Here is a 17,450-nt window from a genome sequence, read left to right on the forward strand (position 1 = left end):
TAGAGTCATTAAAGGGGATTATATTATAGTCATTGAAAGGGGCCTTATTAGAGTCATTGAAGGGGATAATATTAGAGTCACTGAAGGGGGTTATATTAGAGTCATTGAAGGGGGTCATATAAGAGTCATTGAAGGGGGTCTTATTAGAGTCACTGAAGGGGATTATATAAGAGTCATTGAAGGGGCTTATATTAGAGTCATTGTAGGGGGTTATATTAGAGTCATTGAAGTGGGTTATATTAGAGTCATTGAAGGGGGTTATATTAGAGTCATCGTAGGGGGTCTTATTAGAGTCATTGAAGTGGCTTATATTAGAGTCATTGTAGGGGGTTATATTAGAGTCACTGAAGGGGGTTATATAAGAGTCATTGAAGGGGGTCTTATTAGAGACATTGAAGGGGGTCTTATAGGAGTCATTGAATGGGCTTATATTAGAGTCATTGTAGGGGGTTATATTAGAGTCATTGAAGTGGGTTATATTAGAGTCATTGAAGGGGGTCTTATTAGAGTCATTGAAGGGGGTCTTATTAGAGTCATTGAAGTGGCTTATATTAGAGTCATTGTAGGGGGTTATATTAGAGTCATTGAAGGGAGTCTTATTAGAGTCATTAAAGGGGATTGTATTAGAGTCACTGAAGGGGGTTATATTAGAGTCACTAAAGAGGGTTATATTAGAGTCATTGAAGGGGGTCATCTTAGAGACATTGAAGGGGGTCTTATTAGAGTCATTGAAGGGGATTATATTAGAGTCATTGAAGGGGGTTATATTAGAGTCATTGTAGGGGGTTATATTAGAGTCATTGAAGGGGATTATATTAGAGTCACTGAAGGGGATTATATTAGAGTCACTGAAGGGGGTTATATAAGAGTCATTGAAGGGGGTCTTTATTAGAGTCATTGAAGGGGATTATATTAGAGTCACTGAAGGGGATTATATTAGAGTCATTGAAGGGGGTCTTACTAGAGTCTTTCAAGGAGATTATATTCGTCATTGAAGGGGGTTATATTAGAGTCATTGAAGGGGATTATATTAGAGTCACTGAAGGGGATTATATTAGAGTCACTGAAGGGGATTATATTAGAGTCATTGAAGGGGGTCTTACTAGAGTCTTTCAAGGAGATTATATTAGAGTCACTGAAGGGGGTTATATTAGAGTCATTGAAGGGGGTCATATTAGAGTCATTGAAATCTTTCAAGGAGAATATATTAGAGTTATTGAAGGGGGTTATGTTGAAGTCATTGTATGGGGTTATATTAGAGTCATTGAAGGGGGTCTTATTCGAGTCTTTCAAGGAGGTTATATTAGAGTCATTGAAGGGTGTTATGTTAAAGTCATTGTAGGGGGTTATATTAGAGTCATTGAAAGGGGTTATATTAGAGTCATTGTAGGGGATTATATTAGAGTCATTGAAAGGGGTTATATTAGAGTCATTGTAGGGGGTTATATTAGAGTCATTGTACGGGGTTATATTAGAGTCATTGAAGGGGGTTATATTAGAGTCATTGTACGGGGTTATATTAGAGTCACTGAAGGGGGTTATATTAGAGTCATTGAAAGGGGTTATATTAGAGTCATTGTAGGGGATTATATAAGAGTCATTGAAGGGGGTTATATTAGAGTCATTGTAGGGGGTTATATTAGAGTCATTGTAGGGAATTATATAAGAGTCATTGAAGGGGCTTATATTAGAGTCATTGTAAGGGGTTATATTAGAGTCATTGAAGGGGGTTATATTAGAGTCATTGTAAGGGGTTATATTAGAGTCACTGAAGGGGGTTATATTAGAGTCATTGAAGGGTGTTATATTAGAGTCATTGTAGGGGGTTATATTAGAGTCATTGTACGGGGTTATATTAGATTCACTGAAGGGGGTTATATTAGAGTCATTGAAAGGGGTTATATTGGAGTCATTGAAGGGGGTTATATTAGAGTCATTGTAGGGGATTATATAAGAGTCATTGAAGGGGGTTATATTAGTCATTGAAGGGGGTTATATTAGAGCCATTTTAGGGGGTTATATTAGAGTCATTGAAGGGGGTTATATTAGAGTCATTGAAGGGGGTTATTTCAGAGCCATTGTAGGGGGTTATATTAGAGTCATTGAAGGGGGTTATATTAGAGTGCATGGAATATGTCAACATTATGGGTAGAAGTGCCTGGAATAATTCACCATTTTTCAATAATTGATAAAAGTGCCTGGAATATTTCACTGTTATGGGTAGAAGTGCCTGGAATATTTGAAAATTATTTTACCATTATGCGTAGAAGTGCTTGGAATGTTTCACCATTATTGGTAGAAGTGCTTGGAATTTTATTTTTTTTGGACTCTAAGCCTTATCATATAAGAGTTATGTGTAAGAGTTACATGCTTTTGAACATGAGTTTTCATTTGCATTCTGTAGCTTTATATCATCCTGTATCAAGCCAGGATGTTGGGGGAAGTCAGCACTCCTGTGATAGCGCTGCACGTTTTATTTACCATTTTCGATTATAGGCCTGATATCAAATACCTTTAAATGCTAAATAATAAATAAAATTTATATTTATTTTCAAAGATTTTTTTTCACCATTGTCTTTTCAAAAAGTGCCTTTAATTGTTCCATTTTTTTCTTCCAGTAATGAGACGGGGTCCACTAGATGTGATATATGTGAACCAGGTTACCATAGTAACAAAACAGGTCAACCTTTGTGTACACCATGTGATAAGGTACAATTCTTTAGTTATTCACTAATGGAACTGTTAATACCCCGGTAGTAGGGATTTTAAGGGGAAAAATATATCTATTTTTAGAGATACCAAATTTTCAAAGTTGATAGTCCGATATCTGTATGGAAATAAATAAAAGGTCCTCAAAATATCATGTAATTGTGATAATTTTGTGTTAAAATGATAACAATGAAATGTGACTTATTTTGAACAAAAATATGACAAAAGTCATATTATTGATATGGGGGAAAGATTCATGTAAATATTACAAAAATGTGATGATGAAATACCTCACACAATTACACAAAACATTAGTGATCACTGGAATTTGCCAAGTTAAGTTTTAAAGTAAAGTTTGAGAAAAATATTACCTAAATAAGAACGAAAGTTGAGATAAGCTTTGGATTGCCGAGCTTACTATCTGTGTATCAAGTTCAGTTATAATCTGAATATTTATAATCATAACATTAAAATGATCTCAAAAAGCAGTTTTATGTCAAAATCATTTTATATACTTTAGTGCATTGAGCATCTGTTAAATAGCACACATATGACATGTTTGTTCTCAGATTTTTTTTGTTTTTAATGTTAAAGCATATTTCTGTAATAACTCGTTTCTGCTTCACTTATAATAGCAACCAATGAATTGCCATAGCCGTCAATTGGGTCAGAATGATCAGGCATTAAACCGATTAATTTTATATTTTTAGCTCACCTGAGCACTATGTGGACTTCTTTTCAGCACATATCTATTTAGGAACTTTGAAAATCTTCTACTCAGAATCTGCTGGCCGAATTTTAAAATAATTATTTTCACAGTTATGTTCCTTAGGAAACCCTCAATTGAATTCCTTCACCCCATGTTGATTAAAGTAACAAAAACTGTGAGGGACGGGGCTACGTTTCACTATATGTCTGTATGGAAATCTTTTTCTCTTCAGAAACTTAGTTTGGCTTGATTTCAAAATAATTTCACAGAAATTTTAAAGTGACGCTCTGTCAAATACCTTCAACCAATTTCGATTCAATAAAACATGGTTGCCAGGGGCAGGGTTATAGTAACCACTAAATGTTCATATGGAAAATTTTGAAAATCTTTTTTTTGAAATAATTTTTTTATTGTTCTACACTCATTGAAGATTAATCAAACTTCATGAACTTATTCACAGTAAGAATGTGCTCTTTTGTGACAAGTTCTATAATTCAAAATTAAATATTGTAAGCCCTTTGAATTTTTTTAAACAAATATATATTATTTTATGTTTTTATAAGCTTAAAAGAAGGGATGAAACGGTACTATAGTTTTACCTGTGTAAAGAGGCATTAATGGTATTGACAAAATTGTTGACTACTTTTTTGACTGATTATTATTATTCACTGGGTCATTATAGCAACAAGATTACATGTAGTTCAGTAAACTGTGATTGCTTTCCAATCAGATCGCACCAGAATGAAACAGGAAGTGCTCCTTTCACGGTTATATAGCATCATGACTGGTTCAGTAATCTGTGAAAGCTGTCCAGTCATATCACACCAGAATTACACTGGATGCGCAACAATAATTGTTGTGTGCTTCTTTGACTGGTTTTAGGGTCATTACAGCAACATGACTGGTTCAGTAAACTGTGATAGCTGTCCAACTGGATCACACCAGAATGAGACAGCCTCTACTTCTTGCGAGCCCTGCCCTGCTGGGATGGAAACAAGGTTAGTGTCTACGACTGAGCGAGCTAGAAAAATATGTTGAAATCCTGAAATTTAAGGTCCTGAGGACATCTTGTAAAACTGATAATCATTTGTCTGCTGAAATAATTTTTATGCCCACTTTTAAAAAATAATGGGTATATACGTTTGCAAATATTGGCTGTACTGTCAGACAGTATGTTTTTAGCCCAAGTCTTGTCTCAGTGTCTGCACAATTCCTTTTAGGTTTAATTAGGACTATGAAACTTCAAGATCATGGTAAACATTATTATGAAAAATGAGTCCCTCAAATACAATTTGATCATTGACCAATGACCATAACATTTGTTTGTAGATTGTCCTTGATCAGTACATGGCCCATCCTGTTTTTTGGTTTAGTAGCTTAAAAGTTAAGGTCTAGAAAAAATGTTTATCTAAACATAGCAAATCTTTTGGACAAGGTTATATATGTAAAAGAACTAGAGATGTTTTTATCATATAGTTTGCACCCTGGGCAAAGCTTTGTAAGATTGCATAAATGTGTGTCATTATTAATGATTGCAGTTTTCAGGCAAGTAAAGATTGTGACATTTAAACTACACAATGGTACTTCTATTGGTGAAGTGCAGCCTATCTTAATCTTTCACTGTCTTACATAAAACTGTTATCAAGTTAATGAAAGGACAAAGTTTAATATAAAATAATGAAAAATGTGATACATCTGACCTAAAACTAAGAATTTAAATTATGTTTGAATTGTGTGCTAAAAAGCTTTATAAATTAATGTTGTTGTCTTTTTCTTCAGAGAAGCTGGACAAGGGTGGTGTGTTCCATGTATAGACGGCACTTACAAGTCAAAGTCTGGCTTCATTGTCTGTAAAGCATGTTCTCCAGGTCAGATACCTTACACTGTACAAGATTGTCATTGTCAACATCATGGGAAAGTGGCAAACACTGGAACCTTGGCCATAACTCGAAAAAAAATAACATTTATTCACATAAAACCTAGTACACATGTCGAGACAATATATACATATATAGTGAGCCTCATGACATGGCTTTTATAACTTTTATGCCCCGAAGCTGGACACATTAAAACTGCACTATTCTTGCATCTGTCCTTTGTTCGATTTCTTTTGGTGCAATTTTTGAACTCACCTGGCACAGATATAAGGCATACAAAGGTGACCTTATAATCGTGCACAAGACCCATGTCCATACCTGAAAGGTTAGGATCACACTTAGAAGTTGATCATTATGGAATGTTGTTTATATGCACAAAGAGTATATGTGTTTCCAGGCTGTGACTTTGTCATTCAAAGGGTGATTTTGAATTAAAGTGGACCAGATGTTTGGCACATAAAGGCGACATGTTGTGTGCATATTGCAGGTCCATATCTCTAAATGTGTCACATGCAAGTCCAAGGTCCCTGTCTTAATTCATCGCTCCCCAAAACTTAAAGTTGACATCTTTGAGTCCTGCATACTAGTATATGCTTATAGTTTATTTTAGCTCTACCTTATGTAAGCATATTCCATTAATCTGTTTGCCCTTCAGGGGAACAAGTCACTAATAGTGACAGCTCTTGTTGGGTTAATCCCTTTGTTTGACTTTATAAAAACAATAGATTAGCATTTAGGCATTTAATCCATTGTGCTCTTGTCTCAGTCATCTTTCAGTCTAAAAATCCCTATCTATACAGACCCAAGGAATATATATGTAAAATGGGTCACTGCCGACCAAAATATTTGCATAATATTGTTACTGTTAAACTGCGATAATTTGAGCATGCAATCGTTTAAGAACTGGCTATTAGTGGAGGTCATGGTTTGGTCTCGACCATTATTCCTTCTATTTTCATATAAAATATACTGAAGATGGATAGAAACCTAAATAAACCGAGGACTTGAGCTCCATTGCCGGCCCCAAATACACAAATCATGCGCAAAACCTTATGTTTACCTAGAGGTCACAATTTTACACATTTTTCCGAAAGCATGTTCCAGAAAAAATAAACAATTACCAGATGGTAAATTTTTAGCAAGTTGTAAAAGTTGCAATGACAGATAAAATTTGATATTTTTTGTTGTTAGAAATGTAAATGAGTATTAAACTTATGAATAAAGTTGCATTGCTATCCAATTTTCACAATTTAAAAAATTGTCATATTTCTAAACAGGCTTAAATGGAAACTAATGGGTAGTTTGAAACATTGAGGTTTAAGCTTGGATCCCAGCATCCATGAATGATTGCAGGTTTCCTGTAGTTGTCATTTGTTGCTTCTTACACATTTAAATAGAGAATATGCTGTAATATACATGTATGTATGTAAGACAATTTAACCTATATTTCCCCTTAATGAGTTGTCTTTTCTCTTATAAACAGGCTCCTTCTCGAACAATGTTGAGAGACATGGCATCAATCTAAACTGTACCCTGTGTTCAGAAGGCCATTACCAGGATCAAGAAAATAAAACCCAGTGCTCTCTCTGTCCTATAGGCATGTTTGTAAAGTAAGTCTTGTTTCCGATGTCAAGGTATCCGCTGTTCATTTATGCGAAAATTGGCATTATTTGAAAGGGTTATAGGTGTAGAGTAAAAACACATACTAATCATACCAAAAATAATATTACAAACATTAAAGATCACAATATACTTGAGGCTATTTAACATTTAGAGTTACAAAGTAAAGAGCAAAAATTCAAGAGCTTCTGCTTAAATGTATAATTATTAGTTATCAACAAGCAATTCTCTTGCAAATGAAACTTAAATAGGGTCACAAGGATTAAAGTTAACCATAACTTCATCATAAGCAGTTTATGTGTGGGCCATTACCTTTCATTATACTTACAACATCTGTTTTAAGGAAAATTCCATATTTTAGGTAAAAAATTCTAGCATCAAACTCAACTCAGTGAACATTAATTAATGTCTTGGATGCTAAATGCTCCATACAGGAACAAAACTCGAACTCTGTTCCATAGTCATTTTTGTGAAAAAAAAGGTATTGTCTCCAGTACCCAAACATACTTTCATCCACATGGTGCTAGGTAAGCTATTGTACACTATCCTTTCATAACAAGGGCATGTAGGGGCCACTTCTCTTTGCTGTTTAATCTTTTAAGACAAATTACCAATGTTTTACCTAATTAAGCGCTTTGCAAAAAAAGAGTCAAACAAAGGTTTCTTCAGAATTCAATAACAATTCTTTTTACTGTAATTTGTTTTTAAGAGGAAACAATATTGATACAGTTATATGTGTGAGGAAGCATATTTGACTTTGGTTTAGCTATACGGGTGCAGTGAAGTGTGATAATTGTGGAGAGGGTCAGGAGTCCAGGTCAGAAGGGGCCACAAAATGTCATCCATGTCAGGAGGGGCACTTTAAACCAACAAGTTCAAGTGATCAGTGTGGTGAATGCCCTGAAGGGTTTTATGCCAACTTTACGGGTGCCAGTGCGTGTAAACCATGTCCAGGCGGATCATTTTGTCCGGTAAGATTTTAACTGCTTTGTTCAGCTTTGACCTACTCACCCATTTGTTGTCATGGGTTTTAAAATCATATTTTGTTTTACATATGCAGAATATTTCACTATATCCCCAAGCATGTTCCAAGGACTGCCAGAGCATGGGCATACTTGTATGTAGTTCTGTTTACATAGGCAGCATGCAGATTTTGTAATGGTTTACATAAAATCACTATATTTTTTTATATTTTCATGTTTTACTTACTGGTAATGTAATATCCAGAATCCACCACTGCATCCCAAGCCTCCTGACTTTGACCTATTCACCTTTTTGTTGTCATGGGCCTCAGAAATAACTTGAAGATTATGTAACCATTTCATTGGTTTCACATGTCACTTGACCCAAACTTATCATCCTTAGCTTTGACTTCTTCACTTGCCACGGAAAAAGTTTTGAATTCTAACTCCGCTTTATGATATTTTACATATCCAGGTGTGTGTGATATTTTCATATTTACTAATTCAGAACCCATCACTAGATCCTCAGCCATGTCCAGAAGACTGTCAATGTCCAGCGTTGACGTATTCACCCAGATGTTGTCATGGGCCTTGGAAGAAGTTGCAATCGGACGGATCATGCAGTGCCTCTGCTGAGCTGATAGGAATTGTCATTGGTAGCTCTATAGGTAAAGACAGCAGGCAATAACTTTTTCCTTGAATTATTCTTTGTTCACCTACTTATTGACCAGTCACCAAAGCAATTATAGCAACTTGCCATTATCATTTGGCAGGGATTTTTCTGAAAACTCTTGGATAAATCATCTACAATTATTTATCTATAAACTAAATTCATATTATTGGTCAACTCATTGTTTGATTGGTAACTGACGACTGCTCATTTATGTTTTAGCCCTAAAATGCTCTATAAATTATGTTTTAGCCCTAAAATGCTCTATAAATACAAGGTTATTGCTGTAATACACAGTAATTTTGTTTCAGCTCTGGTTATTATTATACTGGTGTTTGGTTACAATTTACGACAGTGGCGTAGAAATCAACGAGAAAGGGAAGAACACCAACCACTTACGGATAACACCAATCCGACGTATCGGGGATATTAACGAGGCAGGGAATAAATAATACCTTAAAAGATAGGAATTAAGTTTGGACTGCTTTATTTTACTGGTGTTACAAAAACCAGGACTTCAAGAGTTTGGGGGGAGGGCTGGCATTGGGAAGGGAAGTGTAAAAAAAATGGCTGATATTTATTTTCATTAATGGTTTTGGGGATGCTAGAAAGAATAATAGATGCTTACAGTTAACACAAATGTAATACAATAGGTGTCTGTCTGTGTGTGTGTGTGTGCGGTTGTGTGTTCAGAGTAGGTCAATCGTCAATAACATAGGATAAAATAGGGAAAACATCAGCCACCAAACTATAACAAAACTCTGCTGTATACTTGTAAGTGTTGGAGGAGGCCTATATTATATAATGGTGTTGGAGATTTGATATCATAGGTTAGGGGGATGGGGGATTATTTTATAGCGGTATTAATGCATGCTATCTTTTCCCAGTGATGTTTGTTAATGATACACAGCACACATTCAGTTAACTGTCAGTTTTTGTTGTTTTACAGATTTTACTTAGTAAAGTGATATTATTAGCTTGTCATTTTCTCAAAAAAAAGTTATGTGAGGTATTGTTATAAGCTTGGTGTCATAGCTGTGTGCAAAGTCTTGGACCATGGGTTTCTTCCATTAAATCATATAACCCAGGGGGAAGGCACTTTTAAATAAGAACCCCTACAGAAGCAAATTAATGGTTTGGGAGTCGTACCCCGATTTTTGATTTTTTCGACCCAGAATAGGAATAACCTTCTGATTGAAAGTTTACAAACATAAAAGGTCAAAGTTTTAATTAACTGAAAACGGATTAAGAATTTATTAGTTCCAAGTTTCCATACCTCAGCCTTTTATGGTTGCTGTTAAACAGGCATATGATGAAGCAATACATCTTAAAACATACCCTTCAAATTTTTGTGCAAAATTGGCAAAGCCTTTTTCTTCAAGGGCCCCTCGACGTCGAGCAACTGCCAAAAATTTGCCAATTTTTTGTGATCAATGGAAAACACCATGTTTTTCCGGAAATCTAAACATTTCACAAATTTTCTGTTTGCTCGGTCTGAAATGGTTTTCGCCTGTACATCATATGTGATTTAGATTTCGACATCCCCAAATCAGAAGCAAACTTCATAATATCTCAGACAATTTTGATAAATTGCTTTAGTCACTCAAAAGAATTGCCCTTTAATTATAGAAGTTACCTCAAATTGATCTTGTCCAATCAATAACTTCAGAATTCTTTTTCCAATCATCACCAAATTTGGTCAGAATGTTTATTATATAAATTACCTTAAATACATATTTTTCGATCAATTTCTTTAGAAGCTTTACCAATCATCACCAAATTTGAATAGATAACCAATAACCTGAAAATAGAAAATGGTGGTTTTTAAGCATGGTCTTAAGGCATGGTTGCATACTCAATTAAGACATGGTTGCAGTCTTACGGAGTGTTGCAGTCTTCAGGCATGGTTGTGGTCTTAAGAAATGGTTGCAGTCGCAAGGCATGGTTGTAGTTTAAAAGTTTTGTTGTTAAGGCACAGCTTTTAAGGCTGTTAAGGTATGGTTGTTATGGCATGGCTGCTGTCTTATGGCATGTTTGCAATGTCATTTTTCCCTGCATTATCATGCAACAGTTTTTTTGAAAGATTATTGGGTGATTGGTGTGGCTAATTTGCATCAATAAATTGATGGATTAATTTATTGATTCATTGTTCTTCCATGTTTGTTTAGTGTATTATTCACAGTGTTTGTATTTTTAACATCATTTGTATTCTGTGATCACTGCATGCTAATTATGCTTATAATGTATACCTGAACATTTGATTTGTCAAGTGACTAGCTTGCTGATATGTACTTGATTGACTAATTTGATTGATTGATTGATTGATTGATTGGTGTTCCAGTATGTCTTTGATCTTAAAACAGTACTGTGCTATATTTCAATACAATCTGTAGTTTCTATTTTACAGTTCTGATCATTTTTCATAAACGAATCATATACAAGTCCTTTATTGTGTTATGTATATGTATATTTTAATTTAATTGTATAATTGATAGACATTCCATTTATGTTTGATATCAGACTGTAATCTGCAATTTTCTTTGCATCATATTGATAATTCATTGTGCAATAAACCATTGACTTAAGCTGGTTTTTGTGTCTCCTTAGTGTAAAACACTAAGATTCTTACAACAGCAACATAACTACGTGTTGATTGTATTTCTACATACAAAACAGCCTTGACTGATGATATGTCTACGTACAAGTAACCTTGGACCTATGGTCAGTACTGTATCACAGCTTGACTGGTGATATGTCTACGTACAAGTAACCTTGGACCTATGGTCAGTACTGTATCACAGCTTGACTGGTGATATGTCTACGTACAAGTAACCTTGGACCTATGGTCAGTTCTGTATCACAGCTTGACGGGTGATATGTCTAACTACAAGTAACATTGGACCTATGATCAGTACTGTATCACAGCTTGACGGGTGATATGTTTATGTAAAAATATTAAAATAACCTTAAGGAGCGATGGGCAGTACTGTATCACAGCTTGACTGGTGATATGTTTATGTAAAAAATAACCTTGGATCGATGGTCAGTACTGTATCACAGCTTGACTGGTGATATGTCTACGTACAAATAACCCAGGAGCGATGGTCAGTAATGTATCACCACTTGACTGGTGATATGTCTATGTACAAAACCCAGGAGTGATGGTCAGTAATGTATCACAGCTTGACGGGTGATATGTCTACGTACAAATAGCCTAGGAGCAATGGTCAGCACTGTATCACAGCTTGACGGGTGATATGTCTACGTACAAATAGCCTAGGAGCGATGGTCAGTAATGTATCACAGCTTGACTGGTGATATGTCTACGTACAAATAGCCTAGGAGCAATGGTCAGCACTGTATCACAGCTTGACTGGTGATATGTCTACGTACAAATAGCCTAGGAGCGATGGTCAGCACTGTATCACAGCTTGACTGGTGATATGTTCATGTACGAATAGCAAAGGAGCGATGGTCAGCACTGTATCACAGCTTGACTGGTGATATGTCCACGTACAAATAGCCTAGGAGCGATGGTCAGTACTGCATCACAGCTTGTTTGGTGAAATGTCCACGTACAACTAGCCTAGGAGCGATGGTCAATACTGTATCACAGCTTGACTGGTGAAATGTCCACGTACAAATAGCCTAGGAGCGATGGTCAGTAATGTATCACAGCTTGACTGGTGATATGTCTTCGTATAAATAGCCTAGGAGCGATGGTCAGTACTAAATCACAGCTTGACTGGTGAAATGTCTACGTACAAATAGCCAAGGAGCGATGGTCAGTACTGTATCACAGCTTGACTGGTGAAATGTCCATGTACAAATAGCCTAGGAGTGATGGTCAGTACTAAATCACAGCTTGACTGGTGAAATGTCTACGTACAAATAGCCAAGGAGCGATGGTCAGTACTGTATCACAGCTTGACTGGTGAAATGTCCATGTACAAATAGCCTAGGAGCGATGGTCAGCACTGTATCACAGCTTGACTGGTGAAATGTCCATGTACAAATAGCCTAGGAGCGATGGTCAGCACTGTATCACAGCTTGACTGGTGAAATGTCTACATACAAATAGCCTAGGAGCAATGGTCAGCACTGTATCACAGCTTGACTGGTGATATGTCTACGTACAAATAGCCTAGGAGCGATGGTCAGTAATGTATCACAGCTTGACTGGTGATATGTCTTCGTATAAATAGCCTAGGAGCGATGGTCAGTACTAAATCACAGCTTGACTGGTGAAATGTCTACGTACAAATAGCCAAGGAGCGATGGTCAGTACTGTATCACAGCTTGACTGGTGAAATGTCTACGTACAAATAGCCTAGGAGCGATGGTCAGTACTGTATCACAGCTTGACTGGTGAAATGTCTACATGTACAAATAGCCTAGGAGCGATGGTCAGTAATGTATCACAGCTTGACTGGTGATATGTCTACGTACAAATAGCCTAGGAGCGATGGGCAGTACTGTATCACAGCTTGACTGGTGAAATGTCTACATGTACAGATAACCTAGGAGCGATGGTCAGCACTGCATCACAGCTTGACTGGTGATGTGTCCACGTACAAATGTCTATGTACAAATAACCTTGGATCGATGGTCAGTACTGTATCATAGTTTGACTGGTGATATGTCTAGTGCAAATAACCCAGGAGCGATGGTCAGTAATGTATCACCACTTGACTGGTGATATGTCTAGTGCAAATAACCCAGGATCGATGGTCAGTAATGTATCACAGCTTGACTGGTGATATGTCTATGTACAAATAACCCAGGAGCGATGGTCAGTAATGTATCACAGCTTGACTGGTGATATGTCTATGTACAAATAACCCAGGAGCGATGGTCAGTAATGTATCACCACTTGACTGGTGATATGTCTAGTGCAAATAACCCAGGAGCGATGGTCAGTAATGTATCACAGCTTGACTGGTGATATGTCTAGTGCAAGTAACCTGAAGGAGCGATGGTCAGTAGTACTGTATCACAGCTTGACTGGTGATATGTCTATGTACAAATAACCTAGGAGCGATGACGAAATATTGTTAGATGCAATTATATAGAAAACAAAGCAGTTCACCATCTCTCACTGATACTGATGTTTATGTCTACATATACATTACACAGAAACATTTAATGGTTTCTGCCTGGAGAAATGATGTCATGCATTCCTATGGCCAAAACAATGTTGTACAATATACTCCAAATGCATAACTCGCAGTGTTCAGTCTGCTGTTACTAAAATATTACTTAATTTGAGAAAACGCTTAGATCCACAACCACCAAAAAACGCGTTGCCACCGCGGGAGAGGTTGCGTCATCGCGGAAAATCGCGGCGATATATTCCGCGGTAGCCAACCCGGTGGTTGGGCGTCATCGCCGCGTTTATCTGCTGCTATCGCCGAGATGCGGATTACCGCGAAGTGCACGTATTTTAACAAATAGAAGATTGTTCATGTTATTTGACAGCATATCCATGACAACCACGAATTATCACATAATTGTACGCAAAATACGCACAAAAGAGTTCAAGCAAAAAAATTAATTAAACTTTTTTTTAACTGAGGTAGCAGAAAAAGAATCTTCCATAGCCGCTCGTTTAAGATAGGTTCATCCCAACCCTCGCTCATGGTATTCTGCGGAAAATCGGTAATTCTCGTTTGTAAACGCAAAACACCTTACGCTCGAGTTTGGGGAACCTACCTTAATTATACTCTCAGCCATGGAAAATACTTGTTAATTATAATTATCTGTACACTACGTGTTATCCTGTCTAACGGTGGATATGACTTGTTAAAAGTGAGATTATGTCAAACAGTAGTGTTGTCTTCTTAAGATTTGGTATTAACTTATCAATGTACTGTACTATTACGTCAACCAAGCATGCTATCTGTCTAAATAATATGTGATATTGTCAATTGCGTGTTATTATGTGCAAAACACATATGCTTGTTTGTCCACAAGATATGTAATATCTTGTCAAATGAACGTGTTGTTATATGAAGGTGTCGTGGTTACTTGTTCATATAACAACACGTGTACGTTTTTAATATGTTTCGTTAAAATAGATAAAATAATAAAATAAAAAAAAAACTTATAGCGAATCGAGCCGCTTCTTACTTTAGGAGATATCTATATCACAAACCCCATGGTATGATCGCACTGATGCCACTGTCGGTAAAGACTCTTAAATTATCTCCTCTGGTTAAATTACGAGAAAAACTCTGGTGTGACATTGATCTTATTATTATTGCAAAGCACGAAAATCCAATGTCAAAACAGAATCGGGTTCAGTGGCGGTTTGAGCGGGGACACAACGGCCCACCCCCCCCCCCCCCCCCACACACACACACCAAGTTTGCCGGCTAACTCTAAAACACCTAATTTATTTTTTACCTTAAATTGTTACAATTAAACAACTGATAAATATTCTTTGTGGGTATAAAGTTGACCGTTCCATATATCACTGTTTTTAAATGCAAATCCAGTTTTAATGACGTCAGCGGTCAATATGATATTTTTAGCCGGTTCGGGCCTCGCCAAAATATAATATGGACAAAGGCGAAAAAATCGCAGTAAGTAAAATGATTAGTTTTGTAATGCACCAGTCAATTGTAACCACGGCCCCCCAGGTCCGGGGAATAGCGGGGACTTTGACTCTCGGTCCAGCCAACCCCGGGTAAAATCCCCTCCCTGCGGGAACAAACAGATGGTAAAATCCCCGCCAAATGCCCCCGCAACCGAGGGACCAAGGTAAGGCCAATTCCCCGCTATATTTTGCGCGAATACAAAACCACCGCATTCACTCGGCACTGCGGGGCCACCTGAAAGGTAAAAACACGGCCCATTTCCCCGGCTGTCCCCGGTATACCCCCGGACCTGGGCGGGGGGTCGTGGTTACAATTGACTGGTGCATGAGATGAAACTCATCAAAAGCGCTTTAAAAATAGTGAATGGTAATATAAAGAGGTCGGTATAATATAAGAAATGTAGCACAACACTTCGGGCCATATGACATTAAAAGGACCGGCCATGCAGTCAGCTCCCGAAGGTGAATGGATATACGCCTTCGGGAGCTGATTGGCCGGTCCTTATAATGTTACCATTCGGAACTATTCGGCCATTTTTATCGAAAACAACCTCGGATGTATGCCGGTACATCAGTTGAAGTAGTTCGTATTTTTTTGAATTATATCATTAATTAAATGTAGTGTTTTAGAATTGTATTTATTGATTGCCGGTGAAGTGTATTATTGCAAACATAATTAAGATTCCTATGAGTTAAGTCATAAAGTTTAACTGCTAAATATAACTACTACGCGATCTACTTGCAGCGGACTTAAACATACCGCTTTTTGAGTATGTGAACCGTCCAAATACATCCGAGGTTGTTTGCGATAAAAATGGCCGAGGAGTTCCGAATGGTCATAATGACCCTCTATGGTGTGTAATATAATTTAAATATTATACCTTACATAAATGTGTGCCTTCTTCGTATATATAAAGTCGATCGGTCAGTATACCACTGTATTTTAATAAAAATCCAGTTTTATGACGTCAGCGGTCCATTTCGTATTTTTGGCTGGTTCGGACCACGCCAAAAATGTAATATGGATCGCTGACGTCATACAACTGGTATGTCCAGCTTGCTATTTTCACAACGGCGAAAAATTGTCGCAAGTAAACATTATTGGCTTTGTTCAATAAAACACATCTAAATCACTTTAAAAATATTGAATGGTTCTGTAAACTGTTCGGTATAATATAAGAAATATTTACACACCACTTCGGGCCATAATTATGTCATTATCAGGACCGGCCAGTCAGCCCCAAAAAGCCCCGGTCCATATACACTTTGGGAGGCTTTCTGGCCAGTCCTTAAAATGTCATATGACCCTTAGTGGTGTGTGGTTTTTCTTAAATATTCTAGAATGAAGGATCAATATTCATCAACGATATTACACTTCTCATTTTAATACCACGGTGTCCCTTTCCCCAATTAAGAATTCTTGGACCCGCCACTGGTAGTACATTGTCGGCTATATCCTCATATAATCACTATGTTTACGGGATATAAAGGAAAGTGTCGGCTTGGGATTAATTGCCTTAGTCTCGGCATCCTGATATGTTGTTTTTTCTAAACTACTCGCAAAAATACTGTATACAAACGTGTATCAAATATAAAATACTTCTCTTTCTGAAATACATGTTCGAGACTATACAAATGTATGAAGTGATATATTTTTGCTATTCTAAACAATTAAGTCGGTATTAAATAATTACCCTATTGGTGTTCGCGCGAAAACCGATGAATAACCCCGTATACAGCTACACGGGTTCAAACTGGGTGCATACGAAGTGTACGTAGTATCACTTTCTTACCTCCCGTTTACGCTCTTCATGGACGGCCTGACGGTTTTTGATCGGGAATGTTTAGTCTGCTCAAAAAATTGGGCCACCGTCCCGTACTCCAATTAGACGGAGTAACAACGTGCATGCACTAAAAACGAGATTGACGTGCTACGAACGGAATAACGTTATGATTTTCCTAAATGTTTGAACTATAGAATTTATCAAACTAAATTGAAACTGGAGAATTATCTGCAATGTTTAAAAAACATGTATATTGCTCTTTGTAAATTTAGATGCCTTAATTTTTAAGGGTCGACAGCTCTTTTTCTTTGCACCACCGTAAAGTGGTGGAGCTGACGTTTATAGAGGTCGTGAATGGATGCTATTGCAGTTGATTGTTGGTTTCATGCATTTTTGTTGGATGCAGAGCAAGAAAACAATCAATGAGATGATCGTGAGAGCAAGAGAGAAGAACAATGAGGAGGAATTGCAGAAACGTGCTAGGTTTTTATAGCCAGGAGTGTTTGCAATTACATTCTGAA

The 17,450-nt window shown here is 36.9% G+C and overlaps 1 protein-coding gene across 2 annotated transcripts in view; it reads left to right on the top strand.

Moving 5' to 3' along the window:
• LOC128211259 (proprotein convertase subtilisin/kexin type 5-like) overlaps positions 1-11,132 on the top strand; it is a 48,440-nt gene extending 37,308 nt beyond the window's left edge. For both annotated transcript variants that reach the window (XM_052915839.1, XM_052915840.1), the window contains 7 exons: positions 2,619-2,709; positions 4,301-4,416; positions 5,198-5,286; positions 6,779-6,905; positions 7,682-7,886; positions 8,386-8,545; positions 8,859-11,132. In XM_052915839.1, coding sequence (XP_052771799.1) covers positions 2,619-2,709; positions 4,301-4,416; positions 5,198-5,286; positions 6,779-6,905; positions 7,682-7,886; positions 8,386-8,545; positions 8,859-8,980 — 910 coding nt within the window. In that variant the 3' untranslated portion in view covers positions 8,981-11,132. The remainder of the gene's footprint in view (positions 1-2,618; positions 2,710-4,300; positions 4,417-5,197; positions 5,287-6,778; positions 6,906-7,681; positions 7,887-8,385; positions 8,546-8,858) is intronic.
• The last annotated feature ends 6,318 nt before the right edge of the window (positions 11,133-17,450 follow it).

The sequence above is a fragment of the Mya arenaria genome, chromosome 12 (assembly GCF_026914265.1).
Source record: "Mya arenaria isolate MELC-2E11 chromosome 12, ASM2691426v1".
NCBI lineage: Eukaryota > Metazoa > Mollusca > Bivalvia > Myida > Myidae > Mya > Mya arenaria.